The sequence below is a fragment of the Oncorhynchus mykiss genome, chromosome 21 (assembly GCF_057628025.1).
Source record: "Oncorhynchus mykiss isolate SJ-2025 chromosome 21, ASM5762802v1, whole genome shotgun sequence".
Taxonomy (NCBI): Eukaryota; Metazoa; Chordata; class Actinopteri; order Salmoniformes; family Salmonidae; genus Oncorhynchus; species Oncorhynchus mykiss.
This window is the reverse complement of record NC_143042.1, coordinates 10,144,230-10,166,827: the sequence shown is the minus strand read 5'-3', so window position 1 is coordinate 10,166,827 and position 22,598 is coordinate 10,144,230. Positions and strand designations below refer to the sequence as shown.

Here is a 22,598-nt window from a genome sequence, read left to right as displayed (position 1 = left end):
CCCCCTATTCTCTAGTCTGCTGTCCTGTATGACTACTGCTAAGTGAAAGGACTGGATGTCTCCACCAGTCTTATTTTACTTGCCATGTCCTGTAAGATCAGTTATCTATGACAATTAAAACACAGAGAGTGAGGCTGAGTTGAGTCACAAATCCTTTTTGAAGCTGCTCAACAGAAAGACATGCTCATCTACCACCATCTTTCCACATAATCATCTGTCCATTCCTCCCTGTTTTCCTTTTTTGTCCTGAAGGTGAGGAGTTCACCAAGATAGGAAACGAGGACGATCAGGGCTGGTGCAGAGGGCGCCTGAAAGACGGCGTGGTGGGCCTCTACCCCGCCAACTACGTAGAAGACATCCAATAATGACCGAGCGAGGGACAAGGAGGAAAACGAGCGAGAGGATGGGGTGAAGAGGAAAAAGAAAGTGGAGGAGATGGGGCAGGAGGGTGAGCATGGTTGGCCTCGCATTCGCCCCTCTCACCCTCTCCCCCTACGTGGGAGTGAGTGAGTGAGTGAGTGAAAGGGGAGGCAGAAGGAAGGGGTTTGCCCATCGAAGAGGATGATGTTGTAGCTCTCTCTGTTGTATCTTCCTGGATCCCATGTCGTTAAGCACACATCTTCCTACAACTACAGCCTGCCCTCATTGTCAGCCTTTATGGTGGGACACCCAGTACAGAGTCTAAAGCCAGCTGCAAAAGCAAATGTTACTTAAAGCCATTACTGTTACAGAAGAAAATATATAAAAAGCTATTTGAAACATGTTACCTTCCAATTGTAGCTTGAAGTTATGAAGACGTTGAAAGAATTAACCGTTTTAAAAGATGTGAACAGACATGGGAGAGGATATACATGTGTCCCATTCGCGAGGTCTAGCACATTTTAGATTTGATTTGAAACTGATTGGAGACCTAAAAGTAATCTCAGTTGAATCTTTTAATTCATTTTTGTCATAGACAATTGGTGATACATATTTTTAGTTCTATAGATCTGTATTCTATTGTAACACCAATTTGTAGTCCAGGATCTGATTTGGTAGTCTTATGTTGAAATAAGGGGAATTCCTAATTGCATGGTATTTCTTGCTCTGTTTTGGGCGTCCTTCACCCCATCCTTTTGACAGTAATCAAGGTTTTATTATTTTTCCACATGAAAGCCATTTGTCTGAAATATCAGAACCTTCAACCCCGTTTTCTTATTAGACTTTTCAAATGTTTTGAGAAAAGGGCTTGGAATTCATGGCAGTGCCGGTTCAGAACAATTGTCTGTCTTATCTGATGCCTGTAGTTCAGATTTGTCTTGTTATGCCTTTTTTTTGTATTTTAAATCTGATTTATGTTTTGCTCAGCGAATAGTTGATGAATGAGAGAAACCGAGATGATTAATTATATCCAGTTCTTCCACCGTCACCAACCAGCCTGGTCTCAGAGCATTTCATATTATTCTGTAAATGCTCTGATACCATGTTGCGCCAACCCACATTTTAACAATAAGTGACGCATTCAGAAGTTCTCCTGTAACCTTTACCCCTCAACTTTAATTGATTGTATATTCTTTAATTGTTTCATTGTATCGGCTCACCTATTGATTGTACACGTTTGCTGGTCATTCTAGTATCAGGGACATTCACCAGGGCACATAGGACTCTGGCCAAACGTAGCACACTATGTAGGGCATAGGGTGCCATTTGTGACAGCCTCTATTCACTCAATTGACTTCACATTCTGTTGGTTGATTTTTACATCATGTGGATGTTGTTTTGTCTTTCCACACTGAATGTTTGGCAATAAGGTGTCACTTGAAGCTAGGACCTTTAGCTGTAGCTTGCACTGGATGTCCAATCAAAGCTTTGGGAGAATATACTTTTTTTTGTGGCAGCAAAACAATGTTGCACGTTCAGCAATAAAAACCACAGCTTTTACTGTTTTTCACAAACTAGAGGGTCCGATTTAATAAAAGTATGTTTGCATGTAAATAGCGAGGAACCTATGAACAAATTTAAGCAGTTATAGATTAGGGAGTTGTGATTTAAATTTCTATTTGGAAATCAAAGACTGTTAATTTATAAGATGCCTTAAGTGCTTTTGTTCTCTGTCAGATGAAATGCTGTGATTCGGAAACAAATCCATTTGTACAATAATTGAATGTTTTATGGCGAATGTCTCGTGAATTTGCCGTCTTGTTGCGTTTGTAAATATAATGTAGTATCTCCAGAGGGGCCAGAGCCTACTTATGATTAGTAATTGACAAATAACTGTAAGATTATATTTCTCATTTTCTTTTAAAAGTTAATGATTGACAAACACACCCTTAACACCACCACATGTGCATTACCAGTATTGACAAACTATATCTGTTATTTAGGACCTATCACAATACCCATCTCGAGTATAGGTTTCTCCTATTGGGAGTTGACGTTATGGCTCTTACATTGTTGTGAGTGCATTATTTAGCAAACACTGTTTACGCATGATGCTCCTGGAAATATCCCCTACATTTTATGCCTACAACCGCATATCGAGAGGAAGATTGATTTGATATTAGTTTTCTGTCAGTGTGAGAGGTTATGCTGTGCGTTTCAGGTCATGAGATGTATATCATTGGTTTCAGGTCATGAGATGTATATCATTGGTTTCAGGTCATGAGATGTATATCATTGGTTTCAGGTCATGAGATGTATATCATTGGTTTCAGGTCATGAGATGTATATCATTGGTTTCAGGTCATGAGATGTATATCATTGGTTTCAGGTCATGAGATGTATATCATTGGTTTCAGGTCATGAGATGTATATCATTGGTTTCAGGTCATGAGATGTATATCATTGGTTTCAGGTCATGCCATCAACAGAACACTGCAGCAGCTTTACTTGCACAACTCAGTTTGCCAATGTTATCCCACAGCATACATTATAAATGAATTGAACGAAAAGAGAAGTTTTACTGTTGTCATTCCTTTTTTTTTTCAATTAAACATACAGTATCAAGGATAATATAAATAAATTGAACTTTTCTACCCAGACCTCCCATGTTACAATAATGCCCACTTGTTCCTGCTGACCAATCAGAGCACAGGCAAAAAAAAAAATATCGTTCTGACGTGTGCCTTTACCCATGACGAGCACGGAAGTATTTTTGATTTACAGGGAAACAAATTTGCTAAACGCTGCGCTTTACCTACTAGGTGTAATTAACAACAGGTGGAAAGATGTCAGAGCCCAGCAAGCAAGATATTGCTGCCATTTTCAAACGACTACGTTCCCTTTCTACGAATAAGGTGAGAGTTGATAAGCTTTCGGCCTTTAACGAGGAAATCGCTAATGTTAACTAGCTAGCTTCAGAGGGTAAAAAATGACACGTAGCACTGTTTTGCTGGGCAGGGGTAGATGCGTCGTAACAAACGCACACGGAAAAGCTTTGAACCACGTATGCTTATTGCACATCCTCCTGACAAAATGTTTTTTAATTGTTGAAAGAATTGGCATGAGCAGTTTAAAAGGAACGATAGAATATCCTGGACAGTCACGTTCGAGCCAGCTGTCATGTGGCATGATGACAGTTGGGTCAAAGATGGTACTTTAAGAAACTGGTTGGACAGTCCACTTCGTTAGCATGTTTATTGTAAATTATAGATGTCTGGTAAATGTTGACTCATGGACACCACAAAGATGAAAGACGTCACACAGACATAAACAATACCGTTTGGCTCATCCAGCTGTTTCCGTCTGCTGTTTAGGCCTGGCTACATAGAACGCGACAATGTTGCAACCGCAAGCATCGAACAGCTGTTTTGGAAACATTGTTTCCACTAAATTGCAACATTTGTAACTAGCTAGTTTAGAAATACTTTTGGTAAATGTCGCGTTCTCTTAATGCGTGGACAAGTAGAGGCAATAAAATAAGTTTATACTAGAAAAGAATAGGAATATAAAAAAATAATATACCGTATGAAGTCAATATTTTGTACTTCAGACCTCCACGCTACTGGGTTGCTTCATTATTTGTTAGTGTTTTGCTATCTATTTGGCATGCGCTCATATTAACTTGCTTATCAATGTCCCCATAGACTTATCACTGCATAAAGGGGACAGCGAACACATTGTCTGTATCCAAGTCGCATGTTTTCCAAAGTTGCTGAACTTCTTTTCTATTACAGGCGTGCTTTGACTGTTCAGCTAAGAATCCTAGTTGGGCCAGTATCACCTATGGAGTGTTTCTCTGTATAGACTGCTCAGGAACACACAGGTCATTAGGAGTGCACTTGTCATTCATCAGGTAAGGAACAATGAACGAAAAAATACATTTGTTGCCTACCCCATCCGGTTCTTTCAGATCTACACTAGTGGGTAGGGGCTAGGGATTGTTTCTGGACATGACCATTGGCTTCGCACAACACACAGTTTGACACATTTATGGCCCGATGGAGTGTTCAGAATCAGAACTGTGTATTGTTTGTTTCAGGTCTACTGAGCTGGACTCTAACTGGTCCTGGTACCAGCTGCGATGCATGCAGGTGGGCGGCAATGCCAGCGCGGTGAGTAAAGCCATCCATGGTGGGCACTGACTGGTGGGCAGCCACGTCCCAACCTGCTGTGTTAAGCGCTGAGAGGCTGGTACTAGTAGTTACAGTGCCTTGCGAAAGTATTCGGCCCCCTTGAACTTTGCGACCTTTTGCCACATTTCAGGCTTCAAACATAAAGATATAAAACTGTATTGTTTTGTGAAGAATCAACAACAAGTGGGACACAATCATGAAGTGGAACAACATTTATTGGATATTTCAAACTTTTTTAACAAATCAAAAATTGAAAAATTGGGCGTGCAAAATTATTCAGCCCCTTTACTTTCAGTGCAGCAAACTCTCTCCAGAATTTCAGTGAGGATCTCTGAATGATCCAATGTTGACCTAAATGACGATAAATACAATCCACCTGTGTGTAATCAAGTCTCCGTATAAATGCACCTGCACTGTGATCGTCTCAGAGGTCCGTCAAAAGCGCAGAGAGCATCATGAAGAACAAGGAACACACCAGGCAGATCCGAGATACTGTTGTGAAGAAGTTTTAAAGCCGGATTTGGATACAAAAAAATTTCCCAAGCTTTAAACATCCCAAGGAGCACTGTGCAAGCGATAATATTGAAATGGAAGGAGTATCAGACCACTGCAAATCTACCAAGACCTGGTCGTCCCTCTAAACTTTCAGCTCATACAAGGAGAAGACTGATCAGAGATGCAGCCAAGAGGCCCATGATCACTCTGGATGAACTGCAGAGATCTACAGCTGAGGTGGGAGACTCTGTCCATAGGACAACAATCAGTCGTATATTGCACAAATCTGGCCTTTATGGAAGAGTGGCAAGAAAGCCATTTCTTAAAGATATCCATAAAAAGTGTTGTTTAAAGTTTGCCACAAGCCACCTGGGAGACACACCAAACATGTGGAAGAAGGTGCTCTGGTCAGATGAAACCAAAATTGAACTTTTTGGCAACAATGCAAGACGTTATGTTTGGCTGAACACACCATCCCCACTGTCAAACATGGTGGTGGCAGCATCATGGTTTGGGCCTGCTTTTCTTCAGCAGGGACAGGGAAGATGGTTAAAATTGATGGGAAGATGGATGGAGCCAAATACAGGACCATTCTGGAAGAAAACCTGATGGAGTCTGCAAAAGACCTGAGACTGGGACGGAGATTTGTCTTCCAACAAGACAATGATCCAAAACATAAAGCAAAATCTACAATGGAATGGTTCAAAAATAAACATATCCAGGTGTTAGAATGGCCAAGTCAAAGTCCAGACCTGAATCCAATCGAGAATCTGTGGAAAGAACTGAAAACTGCTGTTCACAAATGCTCTCCATCCAACCTCACTGAGCTCGAGCTGTTTTGCAAGGAGGAATGGGAAAAAATGTCAGTGTCTTGATGTGCAAAACTGATAGAGACATACCCCAAGCGACTTACAGCTGTAATCGCAGCAAAAGGTGGCGCTACAAAGTATTAACTTAAGGGGGCTGAATAATTTTGCACGCCCAATTTTTCAGTTTTTGATTTGTTAAAAAAGTTTGAAATATCCAATAAATGTCGTTCCACTTCATGATTGTGTCCCACTTGTTGTTGATTCTTCACAAAAAAATACAGTTTTATATCTTTATGTTTGAAGCCTGAAATGTGGCAAAAGGTCGCAAAGTTCAAGGGGGCCGAATACTTTCGCAAGGCACTATGTTTCTGACTGCATGAGTGGGCATTATCTCTAGAATGTATAGGGTACTGTATGTTGTCATGGTGTCATAAAAGGGCCCTGTATAATACCTGTTTGATTAATGCAATATTTTGATAACTATTAACAATGCCTTTTTGTATTACAATGTGTAATTCAAACCATTGTTTTCCCCCTGTGTCTCTCAGAATGCCTTCTTTGCCCAGCAAGGCTGCACGTCCAATGCCGCCAACACCAAGTACAACAGCCGAGCCGCTGCGCTCTACCGCGAGAAGATCAAGACCTCGGCCACGCAGGCCACAAGGCGCTTCGGCACTGAGGTGCCACACACATCCATCCAGACATTCCACTGGGCAAAAATGGATTTAGTCGACATTGGTTACTTGTTATACTGTCTTTAACAACAGAATCTTGTCGCATCAACATGGCTGATTTAAATGATTATATACTTAGGCCCTATAGATGCCAATTAATCCGCTGTTTTGTTTCCCTGCAGTTGTGGCTGGACAGCCAGGCCCCCCTCTCTCCAACATCTCCCGTCAACAAGGACGAGGATTTCTTCAGTATGCACGCGCAGGTGTGTGTTTCCTCACCCCTGAGTGTGTGTGTGTGCTCACCCCTGAGTGTGTGTGTGTGCTCACCCCTGAGTGTGTGTGTGTGCTCACCCCTGAGTGTGTGTGTGTGCTCACCCCTGAGTGTGTGTGTGCTCACCCCTGAGTGTGTGTGTGTGCTCACCCCTGAGTGTGTGTGTGTGCTCACCCCTGAGTGTGTGTGTGTGCTCACCCCTGAGTGTGTGTGTGTGCTCACCCCTGAGTGTGTGTGTGTGCTCACCCCTGAGTGTGTGTGTGTGTGCTCACCCCTGAGTGTGTGTGTGTGTGCTCACCCCTGAGTGTGTGTGTGTGCTCACCCCTGAGTGTGTGTGTGTGCTCACCCCTGAGTGTGTGTGTGTGTGACTGTTAGTACTTATTTGTTTGAAATTGTAGAAGATTATGGATGTGTGCATGTTGTTTACATGGTCTTGTCCTTACCTTGCGTATTTTGTCAGGCAATCCCTGATGAGCGTAGCTCCACCCAACCTAATATAACAAGTTCCGCCCAGATGAATCTAAGCCCCACCCCAGTAGAGGAACCCTCTAAAAAAGAAACCGAGAGAGACAAAAACGGTACACCTCTACTTCAATGTTTACACTTCAGAAACACACATACACTTGCATCTGTTTGTCTATGCCCTCAACTCTTTCTGTCTTCAGGTAATACAGAGGGTCCCAGTGTTGACGTGCTAAGTATGTCTCCTAAAGAAGCCTTAGGTAAGAGGACCAAGAGATTATGCCCTAGAGACTGAAGATACTCAACTAGAACCTTAAGCAGTTACATGAAATATCCGAGCCTGGAACAGTAGCTCTTAGCAGCTTCTATCAACTGTATTCTAATGACCACTGTCACTTCTCCCTTAGAGTCCTCCTCTCTTCTCAAGAAGAAACCAGCTGGGGCCAAGAAAACAGTATGTACTCTATGGTAGTGGATTTAAGGAGGTAATGTTCCTCCCCTGTACCTATGCGTGTCGTGCTTATGAATAAGAGTGAATTTGGTGATGGTTGTGTGTGTGGGTGAGACATTTGGTGTGAATGGACTGTGTACATCACTCATGGATCTTGTGTCTACTAATCTACTGACCTACGTGTTCACGTCTCTGTTTTGTCTCAGTTGGGCGCTAAGAAAGGTGGTCTTGGGGGTAAGAAGGTGAGCAAACAGAGTTTCTGTGACCTGGAGAAGAAAGCACAGGCGGTAGACAAACTCAATGAGAGAGATACAGCACCCACCACCAAGAACAGCCCCCAACCAGCAGAGGAATCCATGTGAGTCTCTCCAATTTAAATGGGCTTTAATTGGCCTCTCGCTCTCTCATCCACATTGTGAATTATTCTCTCATCTTCACTAATTATCCATTTCTCTCTCCACCTCTTTCTCTCTTCCTCTCTCCAGTGGTGCCTCCATGAGACTGGCCTATAAGGATCTGGAGGCGCAGCAGAGGAGTAATACAGAGAAGATGAAGGGGATGGGGGAGAAGAAGAAGGAGCAGGCTGAGAGACTGGGCATGGGCTTTGGCAGCAGGAGGTGGGGGTGGATTGAATTGATGGTGTTGGTGGTGATAAAAGGATTAGTTTATTTCTTAACACACTTTTTACAGATGTTCTATGTAGAATCGTTTAAAGGGGTACTTTACATTGCAGGGAATAAGTCACTCATCTTCTAAAACAGGGATTCGCTAACTTTTTGCCGTGCGATCCCATTTTGATATTAAAACATTTTGGCGACCCCACCATGTAAAAAATGTATGTTATCAATGGCCAATGTTTACTTATTTAATGAGTTATGACAGTATTAGAAATCTGTCAGACAGTATTTTGACACTTTCAATCTGACAGCAAAGGTTTGAAGTGACTGAAATGCATCAGAAAGGTATTGGGAAGTTCAGAAGATCATCAGGCAATAATGTTGTATGGTCTTCTGTGTAGAAAATAACATAATTGATTATGTTCTTTTTCTCCCAGTCTGATTTAGTGTCTGGTCTTGTCCACTCGGTTCTAACGGCTAGTAAAGGGAAACAGTACGTGTTCCTGAGAGTTATCTTTCAGTGATGGGGTCATAGTATTTTGTAGCTTAAACGGTACTGACCGTGAACCAAGTTCAAATGTTCTCTCGCGACCTGATTTTTCAAATCAGTTGACCCCTAGTTTGGGAAACCCTGATCTAAAATAATTATATTATTGTTGGGACTGAAACATGTTGTAACCATTGGAGATATTGTGGTAACAAATACTTTGATTATTTGACTCCATTCTCTCCCCCGTCTCTATCTCCCTCTAGTGGAGTGTCTCACTCTGTGCTGTCAGACATGCACACTATCCAGCAGGAGAGCCCAGTGGGGTCCAAGCAGCCCACTAAGAGCCGGAGGTACACAGAGAAGGAGGAAGAGGAGACTGACGAAGGCTCCTTTACATCCAGGTCACCACACTCCACCAACGTTCCAATACTTTAGCAATGGATCATTCCTTCTGTCATTCCTTCTTGGAAGTAATCACTGACATGGCTAGCCTGGTCTCAGATCTCTTTGTGTTGTCTTGTAATTGTAGTTGGAAAGACATCACAAAAAGATCTGGGACCAGGCTGTGATCTGGGAACAAAATCCATTAAATTGAGTTCTCTTTTCCATATGAAACCCATCAGGATGTCGATGACCAAGTTTGATGACCCGACAGAATCCTCTGACAAGTTCTTCTCCAATTGGAGCGAGACGGGGGAGTCTGGCTGGAGGAAAGAGAGCAGGAAGCCAGAGCCAGACTTCTACCTGAGCACCAAGAGTTCCTCACAGGACGACAGGTACTATATGACTGATTTCCAGGGATGAAAATACAGATTTCACAGATGCATGTGAAAAAGTAACATTTTATTTTGGCCGTATAAGTCCCCTGAGTCACTTATTTTTTAATTATATTTTAAGTTTCTCACTGTAGTTGTCACTGAATGCAGCCTTCCCTCTCTCTCACACACAGGACCGCAGCCCGGCGGAAAGCAGACCCAGTCCCTGTCTCAGACTCAGGCGACGCCCGCAAGAAGTTTGGGGACGTCAAGGCCATCTCCTCTGACATGTACTTTGGCAAGCAGGATGACTCTGAGGTAGGCACACTGTCATGGGACACACACATACAGTACCAGTCAAAAGTTTGGACACATCTACTCATTCAAAGGTTTTTCCTTTATTTTTACAATTTTCTACATTGTAGAATAATAGTGAAGACATCAACACTATGAAATAACACATGTAATCATGTATTAATCATGTAGTAACCAAAAAAAGTGTTGAAGTACCTCAAATATAAAATATTTAGATTTTCTTTTTGCCTTGATGACAGCTTTGCACATGCTTGGCATTCTCTCAACCAGCTTCATGAGGTAGTTACCTGGAATGCGTTTAAATTAACAGATGTGCCTTGTTAAAATGTCATTTGTGGAATTTTTTTTCCTTAATGCGTTTGAGCTAATCAGTTGTGTTGTGACAAGGTAGGGGTGGTATACAGAGGATAGCCCTATTTGGTAAAAGACCAAGTCAATTTTATGGCAAGAACAGCTCAAACAAGCAAAGAGAAACGACAGTCCATTACTTTAAGACATGGTCAGTCAATGTGGAACATTTTAAGAACTTTGAACGTTTCTTCAAGTGCAGTCGCAAAAACTATCAAGCATTATGATGAAACTGGCTCTCGTGAGGACCGACATAGGAAAGGAATACCCAGTTACCTCTGCTGCAGAGGATAGGTTTATTAGCCCCCGTGATATGCAACTTTTCAGGGAAGCAAGAAACCAATATACACAGGCAGTTAGAAAAGCCAAGGCTAGCTTTTTCAAGCAGAAATTTGCTTCCTGCAACAAACTCAAAAGTTCTGGGACACTGAAGTTCATGGAGAATAAGAACACCTCCTCACAGCTGCCCACTGCACCGAGGATAGGAAACACTGTCACCATCGATAAATCCACTATAATTGAGAATTTCAATAAGCATTTTTCTACGGCTGGCCATGCTTTCCACCTGGCTACCCCTACCCCGGTCAACAGCACTGCACCCCCCACAGCAACTCGCACAAGCCTTCCCCATATCCAGTCAGCTGATGTTCTGAAAGAGCTGCAAAATCTGGACCCCTACAAATCAGCCGGGCTAGACAATCTGGACCCTTTCTTTCTAAAATGATCTGCCGAAATTGTTGCAACCCCTATTACTAGCCTGTTCAACCTCTTTCGTGTCGTTTGAGATTCCCAAAGATTGAAAGCGGCTGCGGTCATCCCCCTCTTCAAAGGGGGGAACACTCTTGACCCAAACTGCTCCAGACCTATCCTACTCTGCCTTTCAGACCTATCCTACCCTGCCTTTCTAAGGTCTTCGAAAGCCAAGTCAACAAACAGATTACTGACCATTTCGAATCCCCCCATACCTTCTCCGCTATGCAATCTGGTTTCAGAGCTGGTCATGGGTGCACCTCAGCCACGCTCAAGGTCCTAAACGATATCTTAACCGCCATAAATAAGAAACAGTACTGTGCAGCCGTATTCATTCACCTGGCCAAGACTTTCGACTCTGTCAATCACCACATCCTCATCGGCAGACTCTATAGCCTTGGCTTCTCAAATGATTGCCTTGCCTGGTTCACCAACTACTTCTCTGATAGAGTTCAGTGTGTCAAATCGGAGGGCCTGTGGTCCGGGCCTCTGGCAGTCTCTATGGGGCTGCCACAGGGTTCAATTCTTGGACTGACTCTCTTCTCTGTATACATCAATGATATCGCTCTTGCTGCTGGTGAGTCTCTGATCCACCTCTACGCAGACGACACCATTCTGTATACTTCTGGCCCTTTGGACACTGTGTTAACAACCCTCCAGACGAGCTTCAATGCTATACAACTCTCCTTCCGTGGCCTCCAATTGCTCTTAAATACAAGTCAAACTAAATGCATGCTCTTCAACCGATCGCTGCCTGCACCTGCCCGCCCATCCAGCATCACTACTCTGGACGGTTCTGACTTAGAATATGTGGACAACTAAAAATACCTAGGTGTCTGGTTACACTAAACTCTCCTTCCAGACTCGCATCAAATATCTCCAATCCAAAGTTAAATCTAGAATTGGCTTCCTATTTTGCAACAAAGCATCCTTCATTCATGCTGCCAAACATGCCCTTGTAAAACTGACCATTCTACCGATCCTCGACTTTGGTGATGTAATTTACAAAATAAACTCTAATACCCTACTCAATAAATTGGATGCAGTCTATCACAGTGCCATCCGTTTTGTCACCAAAGCCCCATATACTACCCACCACTGCGACCTGTACGCTCTCGTTGGCTGGCCCTCGCTTCATACTCATCGCCAAACCCACTGGCTCCAGGTCATCTACAAGACCCTGCTAGGTAAAGTCTCCCCTTATCTCAGCTTGCTGGTCACCATAGCAGCACCCACCTGTAGCACGCGCTCCAGCAGGTATTTCTCTCTGGTCACCCCCAAAACCTATTCTTCCTTTGGCCGCCTCTCCTTCCATTTCTCTGCTGCCAATGACTGGAATGAACTACAAAAATCTCTGAATCTGGAAACACTTATCTCCCTCACTAGCTTTAAAGCACCAGCTGTCAGAGCAGCTCACTTAACTGCACCTGTACATAGCCCATCTATAATTTAGCCCAAACAACTACGTCTCCCCCTACTCTTATTTATGTATTTATTTTTGCTCCTTTGCACCCCATTATTTCTATCTCTACCTTGCACATTCTTCCACTGCAAATCTACCATTCCAGTTTTTTACTTGCTATATTGTATTTACTTCACCATGGCCTTTTTTTTTGCCTTTACCTCCCTTCTCACCTCATTTGCTCACATTGTATATAGACTTATTTTTCTTCTGTATTGACTGTATGTTTGTTTTACTCCCTGTGTAACTCTGTCGTTGTATGTGTCGAACTGCTTTGCTTTATCTTGGCCAGGTCACAATTGTAAATGAGAACTTGTTTTCAACTTGCCTACCTGGTTAAATAAAGGTGAAATATTTTTTATTTTTGAATTAACAGTCTCAGATTGCAGCCCAAATAAATGCTTCAGAGTTCAAGTAACAGACACATCTCAACGTCAGCTGTTCAGAGGAGACTGCGTGAATCAGGCCTTCATGGTCGAATTGCTGCAAAGAAACCACTGCTAAAGGACACCAATAAGAAGAGACTTGCTTGGGCCAAGAAACACGAGCAATGTACATTAGACCGGTGGAAATCTGTCCTTTTGGTCTGATGAGTCCAAATTTGAAATTTTTGGTTCCAACCGCTGTGACTTTGTGAGACACAAAGTAGGTCAACCGATCTCCGCATGTGTGGTTCCCACCGTGAAGCATGGAGGTGTGATATTGTGGGGGTGCTTTTCTGGTGACAGTCTGTGATTTTATTTAGAATTCAAGGTACACTTGAATTACCAGCATGGCTACCACAGCCTTCTGCAGCGATACACCATCCCATCTGGTTTGCGCTTAGTGGGATTATCATTTGACACCCGACCTCAACCCAATTGAGATGGTTTGGGATGAGTTGGACTGCAGAGTGAAGGAAAAACAGCCAACAAGTGCTCAGCATATGTGGGAACTCCTTCAAGACTGTTGGAAAAGCATTCCCGGTGAAGCTGGTTGAGAGTGCCAAGCGTGTGTAAAGCTGTCAAGGCAAAGGGTGGCTACTTAAAATAATCTCAAATCTAAAGTATCCTTTGATTTGTTTAACACTTTTTTTTGGTTACTACATGATTCCATATGTGTTATTTCATAGTTTTGGTGTCCTCACTATTATTCTACAATGTAGAAAATGACTAGAAACAAAGAAAAAACATTGAATGAGTAGGTGTTCTATAACATGACTGGTAGTGAATATACAAAAAATGGATTTGCTTTCCTTTTATTTGAGTCTATAATTATGTTGTACTGATGTTCCTACCTTTGATCTAATTGACTGCCAGTATCAAATGTCTGCCAGTGTTGACTGTTCTGGTTAAAGTTTTACACTAGGCTGTGACATCCTACAAGCCTCAGGCTGGTGTTTACAGTTAATTTGGTGCTATGGAATTCATTTGTCTTTCTCAGAAGGCTGTTAGACATTTCTCTGCTTCTGTTCTGGCTGTTTCCCCCTGTTGCAACATTGCTTTTTGATTGATTATTATCTACAACTGCTGTCCTTTATTTATGTGTATGTACCTGAAAATCCCTGTTACAGTAATACCCCTCCCTATGTGTAGTATGCTCATTGTTTAGTATCAAGTATGTCATTTAAAGTATTCACATGGTTGTTTCCATGCAGTATGAGGCGAAGACTCGCCTGGAGAGGTTCTCTGAAAGCAACTCCATCAGCTCAGCTGACCTGTTTGATGACCCAAAGAAACAGGCGGGTAGGGAAGCCAACAAGTGTGTACTTAAACATTCATACAGTCCATTCGGGAAAGTATTCAGACCCCTTGTCTTTTTCCACATTTTGTTACGTTACAGCTTTATTCTAAAATGAATTCAATAGTTGTTTTTCCTCTTCAATCTACGCGTAGTACCCCATAATGACAAAGCAAAAACAGGTTTTTAGAATTTTTTTTGTAAATTGTATTCATCTAAAAACGGAAATATCACATTTACATAAGTATTCACACCCTTTATTCAGTACTTTGTTGAAGCACCTTTGGCAGCCTCAAGTCTTCTTGGGTATGACACTACAAGCTTGGCACACCTGTATTTGGGGAGTTTCTCCCATTCTTCTCTGCAGATCCTCTCAAGAACGATTAGGTTGGACAAGGAGCGTAGCTGCACAGCTATTTTCAGGTCTCTCCAGAGATGTTAGATTGGATTCAAGTATGGGCTCTGGCTGGGCCACTCAAGGACGTTCAGAGACTTGTCCCGAAGCCACTCCTGTGTTGTCTTGGCTTTGTGCTTGGGGTCGTTGTCCTGTTGGAAGGTGAACTTTCACCCCAGTCTGATGTCCTGAGCTCTCTGGAGCAGGTTTTCATCAAGGATCTCTGTGCTTTGCGCCGTTCATCTTTGCCTCATCCTAACTAGTCTCCCAGTCCCTGCCGCTGAAAACATCCCCACAGCTTCACCGTAGGGATGGTGCCAGGTTTCCTCCAGGCGTGACGATTGGCAGTCAGGCCAAAGAGTTCGATCTTGTTTTCATCAGACCATAGAATCTTGTTTCTCCGTGGTCTGAGTCCTTTAAGTGCCTTTTGTCAAAGTGAGCTGTCATGTACCTTTTTTTTACTGAGGAGTGGCTTCTGTCTGGCCACTCTACACCAATCAGGCCTTTTATGGTAGTGCTACAGAAATGGTTGTCCTTCTGGAAGGTTCTCGCATCTCCACAGAGGAACTCTGTATCTTTGTTAGAGTGAACATTGGAAGAGTCTTGGTGCTTCTAAAATTCTAAAATATTTGAGAATGATGGAGGCCACTGTTTTTGGGGACCTTCAATACTGCAGAAATGTTTGGGTACCCTTTCCCAGATCTGTGCCTCAACACAATCCTGTCTTGGAGATGTATGGACAATTGCTTTGACCTCATGACTTGGTTTTTGCTCTGACATGCACTGTCAACTGTGGGACCATACATACGTATGTATGCATATGTGTGCAAGGTCCCAAAGTTGACAGTGCATGTCAGAGCAAAAACCAAGTCCTCAACTGGCAGCTTCATTGAATAGTACCCGCAAAACACCAGTCTCAACAGTGAAGCGGCAGGGTAGCCTAGTGGTTAGAGTGTTGGACTAGTAACCGGAAGGTTGTGAGTTCAAACCCCCGAGCTGACAAGGTACAAATCTGTCGTTCTGCCCCTGAACAGGCAGTTAACCCACTGTTCCCAGGCCGTCATTGAAAATAAGAATTTGTTCTTAACTGACTTGCCTGGAAGGCCAGCATCCCGGAGTCGCCTCTTCACTGTTGACATTGAGACTGGTGTTTTGCGGATACTATTAAATGAAGCTGCCAGTTGAGGACTTGTGAGGCGTCTTTCTCAAACTAGACACTAATGTACTTGTCCTCTTGCTTAGTTGTGTACTGGGGCCTCCCTCTCCTCTTTCTATTCTAGTTAGAGACAGTTTGCGCTGTTCTGTGAGGGAGTAGTACACAGCGTTGTATGAGATCTTCAGTTTCTTGGCAATTTCTCGCATGGAATAGCCTTCATTTCTCAGAACAAGAATAGACTGACGCGTTTCAGAAGAAAGTATGTTGTTTCTGTGCTTCTACACCTGCATTGCTTGCTGTTTGGGGTTTTTGGCTGGGTTTCTGTACAGCACTTTCATATATCAGCTGATGTAAGAAGGGCTATGTAAATACATTTGATTTGTTTCTGGCCATTTTGAGTCTGTAATCAAACCCACTAATGCTGATGCTCCAGATACTCAACTAGTCTAATGAAGGCCAGATTTATTGCTTCTTTAATCAGAACAACAGTTTTAAGCTGTGCTGCCATAATTGCAAAAGGGTTTTTTAACGATCAGTTAGCTAATCCAAGTTTTTGGGTGGCAGGTAGCCTAGTGGTTAGAGCGTTGGACTAGTAACCGGAAGGTTACAAGTTCAAACCCCCTAGCTGACAAGGTACAAATCTGTCGTTCTGCTCCTGAACAGGCAGTTAACCCACTGTTCCTAGGCCGTCATTAATAATAAGAATTTGTTCTTAACTGACTTGCCTGGTTAAATAAAGGTAAAAAAATATATATAAAAAAATAATTTTAAAAAATTTTGCGTGGACAAAAAGAAAACCAGTGCGTTATGAGGTCAAACACAAGATGGTAGCCAAGCATGGACAATCTCAAGGCTACAAGTCCATCTCCAGAGACCTTGATGTTCCTGTCTCCACCGTACGGAATGTTATCGAGACGTTTAAGGCCCATGCCGCTGTAGCCAACCTCACTGGACGTGGCCACAAGAGAACTTGATGGAAGATTGCAGCGAAGGATTGTTTGAATGGTGGAGAAGGACCTCTGTCAACTGCCACACAGATTCAAGCTGACCTTCAGACATAAGGTACGACAGTTTCAACTCGCACCATCCTTCGCTAACTCATTGAAATGGGGTTATATGGTAGGAGACCCAGGAGGACCCCACTGCTGATAAAGACCTGAACATGGCAAAATCCTTCTGGGAGAATGTCCTGTGGACCGATGCGACCAAATTAGAGCTTTTTGGTAAAGCACCCCATCTCTATGTTTACAGATAACAAAATGAAGCCTTCAAAGAAAAGAACTCCATGTTTGACTGAAGGGAAGGTGGAGGTTCAGTGATGTTTTGGGGTTGCTCTGCTGCCTCTGGCACAGGGTGCCTTGAACATGTGCATGGCATCATGAAATCAGGTGAATGCCGAGGTATTTTGGAGCGCAGTGTCAGAAGCTGGGTCTCCGTTGAAGATCATGGGTCTTCCAGCAGGACAATGACCCCAAACACACTTCAAAAAGCACCCAGGAATGGTTCAAGACTAAACACTGGACTGTTCTGAAGTGGCCAGCAATTAGTCCAGATATAAATCCCATTAACTTGTGGAGAGATCTGAAGGCAGTTATTTTGACCATAGGCTGTGCTACCAAATATTAAGTCTAGGGTGTCAATCATTTTGTCAATGTAATTTCTTACATTTTAAATGGATATATTAAGTTCTGAAACAAATGTTCTGTAATATTAACAGTGAAATAAAGAATTGTGGAGACTGTGTTCAATTTCTTGAGTTACTTGAAAAAAGTGCAAGGGTGCCAATATTTTTGGCCATGACTGTAGACAGGTGTGCCTTTCCAAATCATGGCTAATCAATAGAATTTACCTCCGGTGGACTCCAAGTTGTAGAAACATCTCAAGGATGATCAATGAAAACAACAGGATGCACCTGAGCTCAATTTTGTGTCTCCATAGTTATGTAAATCAGGTATTTCTGTTTTTATTTTTAATACATTTGCAAACCTTTCGAAAAACCTGTAGATTGAGGATCCATTTTAGAATAAGGCTGTAACGTTACAAAATGTGGAAAAAGTCAAGGTGTCTGAATACTTTGTACTGTATATCACACTTTCAAGTATATAATTGAACCATTTCATATCACTAAATCAAGAGAACACCAGAGCCCATATTCACAAAGCATCTGAGTCGGATCAGTTTTGCCTTTCAGATCATATTGAATTAGACGGGGGATCTATTTGATCCTAGATCAGCACTCCTAGTCTGAGAGGTTTTATTAATCCAGGCACTGCATGTGTACGCCTCCACAATTTAAACATCAGAATGATCATTATAAAGCAATTGCCACCACTGTTACTAACCATCTCTCTCTCTCCGGTCCCCATGCAGCCAGCTCATATCGTCTGACCAACATGCTGCCCAGTGCTCCAGACATGTCCCAGCTGAAGCTGGGGGTCCGCTCTGCAGCCGGGAGGCTGTCCGTCATGGCCAGCGGAGTAGTCACGTCCCTTCAGGTTTGTGGTTCAGATGGCCCTGTTGGTTGGAGCTTGGTGCTAGCAGCAGATTGACTCCCACATGGGCCACATACTGAAGTGAATGTGTTATGGGGACTGTAAGCCGTAAGGCAATTTCAACACAATAAGAACTTGCCCTTTTTATATCATTTATTCCAATTGGAAATCCAGTTTCTTGATTTAATTACTATGTAAGTGCACAGTAACAATGATATCCGTGACTATTTGGTCAAAGGCATGCTAGATACCAAAGTACATTGTGTATAAGGGCAACTTTATTTAAAGGTTACCTAATTATGCAGCGTCAACACTCCGACAGCTGGTACGGTGTAAGCAGTAGGTTCTTACGTGTTGTGTATCTTCTTTGTTTCAGGACCACTACAGTGCGTGAGTCCAGTGTGTGTACCTGTGTTATGACACACACACACACAACCTGTTAGGTCCCCTGGGTATTGGAGGCGGTGAACATCCTTACGAGCAATGGACAAGTTCAGCCGTGCAGAAGAGGGAGAGAGAATTAGTGACATTATGTAGGCCAGAACATAGGCTATAGCTAGATATATATATATATGTGTGTGTGTGTGTATATAGCAGCTATTTGAATAAAGGACGTATTATCTACATTGGAGTTATGTCGAAACAACATCCTCTATGAGGTAGATGTATGAAGAACACTTATTTCCGCAGCATATTATTTCATCTGTCCAGGCCTTTGGTTTTGATATTTACAGATGTTTATATCAATGTTATTCAAAATACGTTTTGTTATCATCCATTATGGTTCTAATTGAGGGTGACTTAGGTTTTGGGTTCCTTTTCCCCTGTGCAATTGTTATTGAATCATATGTCATCTTGGTCACCTTTGGTTTTTATGTAACTATTTGCAATGAAGACATCTGGTAGCGTGATAACATGTATTTTTCTACATGCGGTATGTAAATAATTTAATTAATCTGATGGGCATTGTTTTAATTACATGTCAAATGCAGGGAGATGTTGCCATGTAGGACACATGTCTTAAATTTTAGGGTGCCTTCAAACCAAAATGCCTGCGACGCGTTGTGCGTGTGCCGATTCACTGAATGTGTGTTTGGAGGTATGGTGAAGTGGAGAACATTCGAGGTGGGAGAAACATTATTTTACATTGGTTGACAGACCTCTAGTCAGGATGGGGTGCAACTAAATGTCCCCATCTCATCTGTTGGACAGTGTAAGTCTGCCATTTCATTCACTTCTATCCACCTGTACACTGCTCTCTGAAAAAATGTGTTTGCTGTGCTTTTGAAGCATTGTTTGCATTGGTTTGAAAGTGCCCTTAGTCTTGGAAGTGTACTTACGTCTGTCACTCACTTATGTCACTTGACTGAAGGACCGAATACTCAGTGATTTCTTTGTGTTGTGTGTGTGTGTGTGTATATAGACACACTGGTAGGATACGGTCCTGTACAGTGTAGCGTGATCTGGTCTGCCTCTCAGCAGCCAAACATATTATCCATATTACTATTGGCTATCAGTTCAGATGAATGAAGGGAGTAGTATCTTAATATTTTGTCCCAGTACTCTCAAAAGGCTGTGTTTTAGACAGGCAGCACAATTCTGATCTTTTTTTCCTTCTCACTAATAGGTTAAAAAGATCTCACCAAAACAGAATTCGGCTGCCTGTCTAAACGCAGGCAAATAACCTATTCTATTTTCTGTGACCGCATTAATCTGTGAGAGGAACACAGGGCACCCATCCAATTATTTTACCCTTCTGTGGCTATGAAGGAAAAGAGACAAGGAAAGGAACTCAAGCAAAATAAATGAGACGTGGCCCTCTGATCAAGGACCCATTGGCTGCCCATCCTAGGGCCTGACTCATTTCAACAACAGTTCTATGTGTTTAGTGAAGGGTAAACTCTAACCCTTTGCTGAACAGACTCATTGTATATTACCTCTGTGAACTGTGTACCGTGCAGGGAATATTTAGGGTGTTTAGAGTTTTTATTTTCACACTGGGTATATGTGGGTTATATTTTGGGAGTTTATGCATAATAATGTGGTTTTGTTATTTTGAGGGGAATGGCTAGAAGTGTTTAACTGGATGTTGCTAGAGGTATTTCTGGCTACCTAGTATCACCTAACTTCCTGACCATTTTATGCACCACATTTTGATCCTTACTAATTCAAATTCTTGAGTTGATTTAACACGGAAGAGAAATATAAGATATAATGTTACCCATTTGAATCTGGATTTTTGTATAGTGTGTAACTCGGTGACCAACCAGGGCTTTTGTTCAATCTCTTTATACTGTAATCCAAAGAATTAAGATACATGTGCACATGCCCAAAAAATGTAAATTATGGGAAGATTTAGTTACTTTTTGTGTATTTTTATTTGAACCTGCAAATATATTTTTTAAAGTGTTGCTTGAATGTACATCTATAGAACAGCACCTGAAGCGAATGTCATTGTTTACCAACAAATACATCTATGGACATGAGTTCTTTAGAGATTCATTATATTTGTGTAATCAAGTGTGTATCATTGTTAGCTGCTGTGTATAAGAAACTTTGCTTTAGAATAAAAAATATACTGCACTTGCATGTCCCCAGTGGCAGACTTACCATTATGCAACTCAGGCTGTTGCCTGGGGCCTCACATCATCCGGGGCCTTGTAAACTTGTCATAATTCTGTTTAATAATACATCATTTCTCTTATCTTGTCTTTCTGTGCATGAGAAACCTCTGATGTGCACAAATTAGAGGTAGTGACAAATTGAGCGTTTTTATCCTGCGAATTTGGCTCTAGCTTTTGAACAGTTGGGGCTATTATTATAACCCGTGCCTAAAAGCTAAGACTCTCAGGAACCTGTCTTCTGTTTCGCTCTACAACGCTCACACGTGGTGCTGGACACGTTAGAAGGGATAGTGAAAAGAACGCAATTGAAAACAATGCAGATATTTTATTCTACACACAATTATTTCCTGATTATCTTCCCTGATATTTTACTGAACTTTCCAATACCTTTCTGATGCATTTCACTCAATTTTGATGCAAGTAATTTGACATTTTCTTAGCCTTATGAACATATAAACATGGTTGCATTTTTTTCTGTTCTACTTTAGGGCTGGCACTACCAATAAGCGACCGCTTAGGGCCTTGCATCCGTTAGGGATCCCCTCCCCCCCCAAAAAAATAGAGTTTAGTAACTCAGTCGGGTCTCAACTTACTGTTTTGAGTTAGAATAGAATACACAAGGTGCAATTTCAAGATGTGGCAATGCATCATCAGTTATGTCAGTCACTGTGTCTGGATTTACACAGCCAGCCCAATTCTGATCTTTTTTTACACTACTTGGTCTTTTGACCAATCAGATTGGCTGAAAAAGATCTGATGTGATTTGGTCAAAAGACCAATTAGTGGGAAAAAAATAGTCACTCAATGTCAGCCAAAAAAAAAAGGATTTCCAGGTAAGTTAGTCTAGCCAGCTATCTTAACCTAATCATGGCTGAATTTCCAACCGAGCACACGGATCACGCCGACTGAGCACACGGATCACGTGCCCAGGGGCCCTACTACCACCAGAGTGCTCCCATTTGATTTTGTCGTTACTCTTACCAGATGTCGTATGAGCATGGCATAAGTCATGGCAAAATGTGCAGAATTGCAGGAAGTTTGCTTTAAAACAGCAACATTTTCTCTCCATCCTATAGCAAAATGTGCAGAATTGCAGGAAGTTTGCTTTAAAACAGCAACATTTTCTCTCCATCCCATAGCAAAATGTGCAGAATTGCAGGAAGTTTGCTTTAAAACAGCAACATTTTCTCTCCATCCCATAGCAAAATGTGTAGAATTGCAGGAAGTTTGCTTTAAAACAGCAACATTTTCTCTCCATCCCATAGCAAAATGTGTAGAATTGCATGAAATTAGCTTTAAAAATGCAAATAGTTCTCTCTGTTCTATTGGAAAATGTGTAGAATTGCAGTAAATAAGCTTTAAAACTGCAACATTTTCTGAAAATGTTAAATGTTGACTAGAATGTTAAAAAAGGCCATACAATTACACAAAAAAATTGGTCTTGGTCAATATTGAGCCAGCTCCGAACTGCTCTTCTTTCAGCATGATTGTGTTAAATAGACATGGGAGAGGACCTCCGCCTGGGGCCTCCAAATCATGAAGAATGCCCCTGCATGGCCCTTAGCTATGTGTAAAATTCCCACATTACCTTGCATAAGGGTAGACTTTCTTTGTTGCACCATTCAGGATTATTGTAAGGAAAATATAGAAACGCTATTGATAATCGATACTTGATATTGGGCACTTTAAAACTATAGTGCCTTCAGAAAGTATTCGCACCCCTTGACCTTTTCTGTCAACGATCTAAACAAAATACTCTAC

General features: G+C 42.1%; 2 protein-coding genes across 13 annotated transcripts in view; both read left to right on the top strand.

The window, feature by feature from the left end:
- The window catches only part of LOC110501018 (protein kinase C and casein kinase substrate in neurons protein 2), a 39,419-nt gene extending 36,489 nt beyond the window's left edge, over nucleotides 1–2,930 (top strand). For 7 of the 10 annotated variants that reach the window (XM_090213701.1, XM_090213702.1, XM_036957177.2 and 4 more), the window contains one exon: nucleotides 253–2,930. In XM_090213701.1, coding sequence (XP_090069827.1) covers nucleotides 253–365 — 113 coding nt within the window. In that variant the 3' untranslated portion in view covers nucleotides 366–2,930. The remainder of the gene's footprint in view (nucleotides 1–252) is intronic. The other 3 variants (XR_016490148.1, XR_016490146.1, XR_016490145.1) reach the window with 1 other exon arrangement.
- Nucleotides 2,931–3,095: 165 nt separating this feature from the next.
- LOC110499909 (ADP-ribosylation factor GTPase-activating protein 3) lies at nucleotides 3,096–20,796 on the top strand. 3 transcript variants are annotated; one of them, XM_021576969.3, is made up of 16 exons: nucleotides 3,096–3,275; nucleotides 4,155–4,273; nucleotides 4,460–4,532; nucleotides 6,406–6,537; nucleotides 6,714–6,794; nucleotides 7,263–7,380; nucleotides 7,468–7,524; nucleotides 7,672–7,718; nucleotides 7,922–8,073; nucleotides 8,201–8,332; nucleotides 9,086–9,223; nucleotides 9,446–9,598; nucleotides 9,772–9,895; nucleotides 14,089–14,176; nucleotides 18,092–18,216; nucleotides 18,590–20,796. In XM_021576969.3, the coding sequence occupies exons 1-16, from the start codon at nucleotides 3,207–3,209 to the stop codon at nucleotides 18,605–18,607; spliced, it is 1,626 nt and encodes a 541-aa protein (XP_021432644.3). In that variant the 5' UTR covers nucleotides 3,096–3,206; the 3' UTR covers nucleotides 18,608–20,796. The 3 variants fall into 3 exon arrangements, with proteins under 3 accessions (XP_021432644.3, XP_021432643.3, XP_036813070.2); XM_021576968.3 differs by having other exon boundaries at nucleotides 14,089–14,192; XM_036957175.2 differs by lacking the exon at nucleotides 3,096–3,275 and adding an exon at nucleotides 3,404–3,571.
- The last annotated feature ends 1,802 nt before the right edge of the window (nucleotides 20,797–22,598 follow it).

Bases quoted from the DNA above. Each gene is read 5' to 3' on its own strand.
- LOC110499909 (XM_021576968.3), top strand. From the start codon at position 3,207: ATGTCAGAGCCCAGCAAGCAAGATATTGCTGCCATTTTCAAACGACTA. The intron at 4,274-4,459 runs GTAAGGAACAAT...TGTTTGTTTCAG, and splicing joins GTGCACTTGTCATTCATCAG to GTCTACTGAGCTGGACTCTA. The intron at 7,719-7,921 runs GTATGTACTCTA...GTTTTGTCTCAG, and splicing joins CAGCTGGGGCCAAGAAAACA to TTGGGCGCTAAGAAAGGTGG.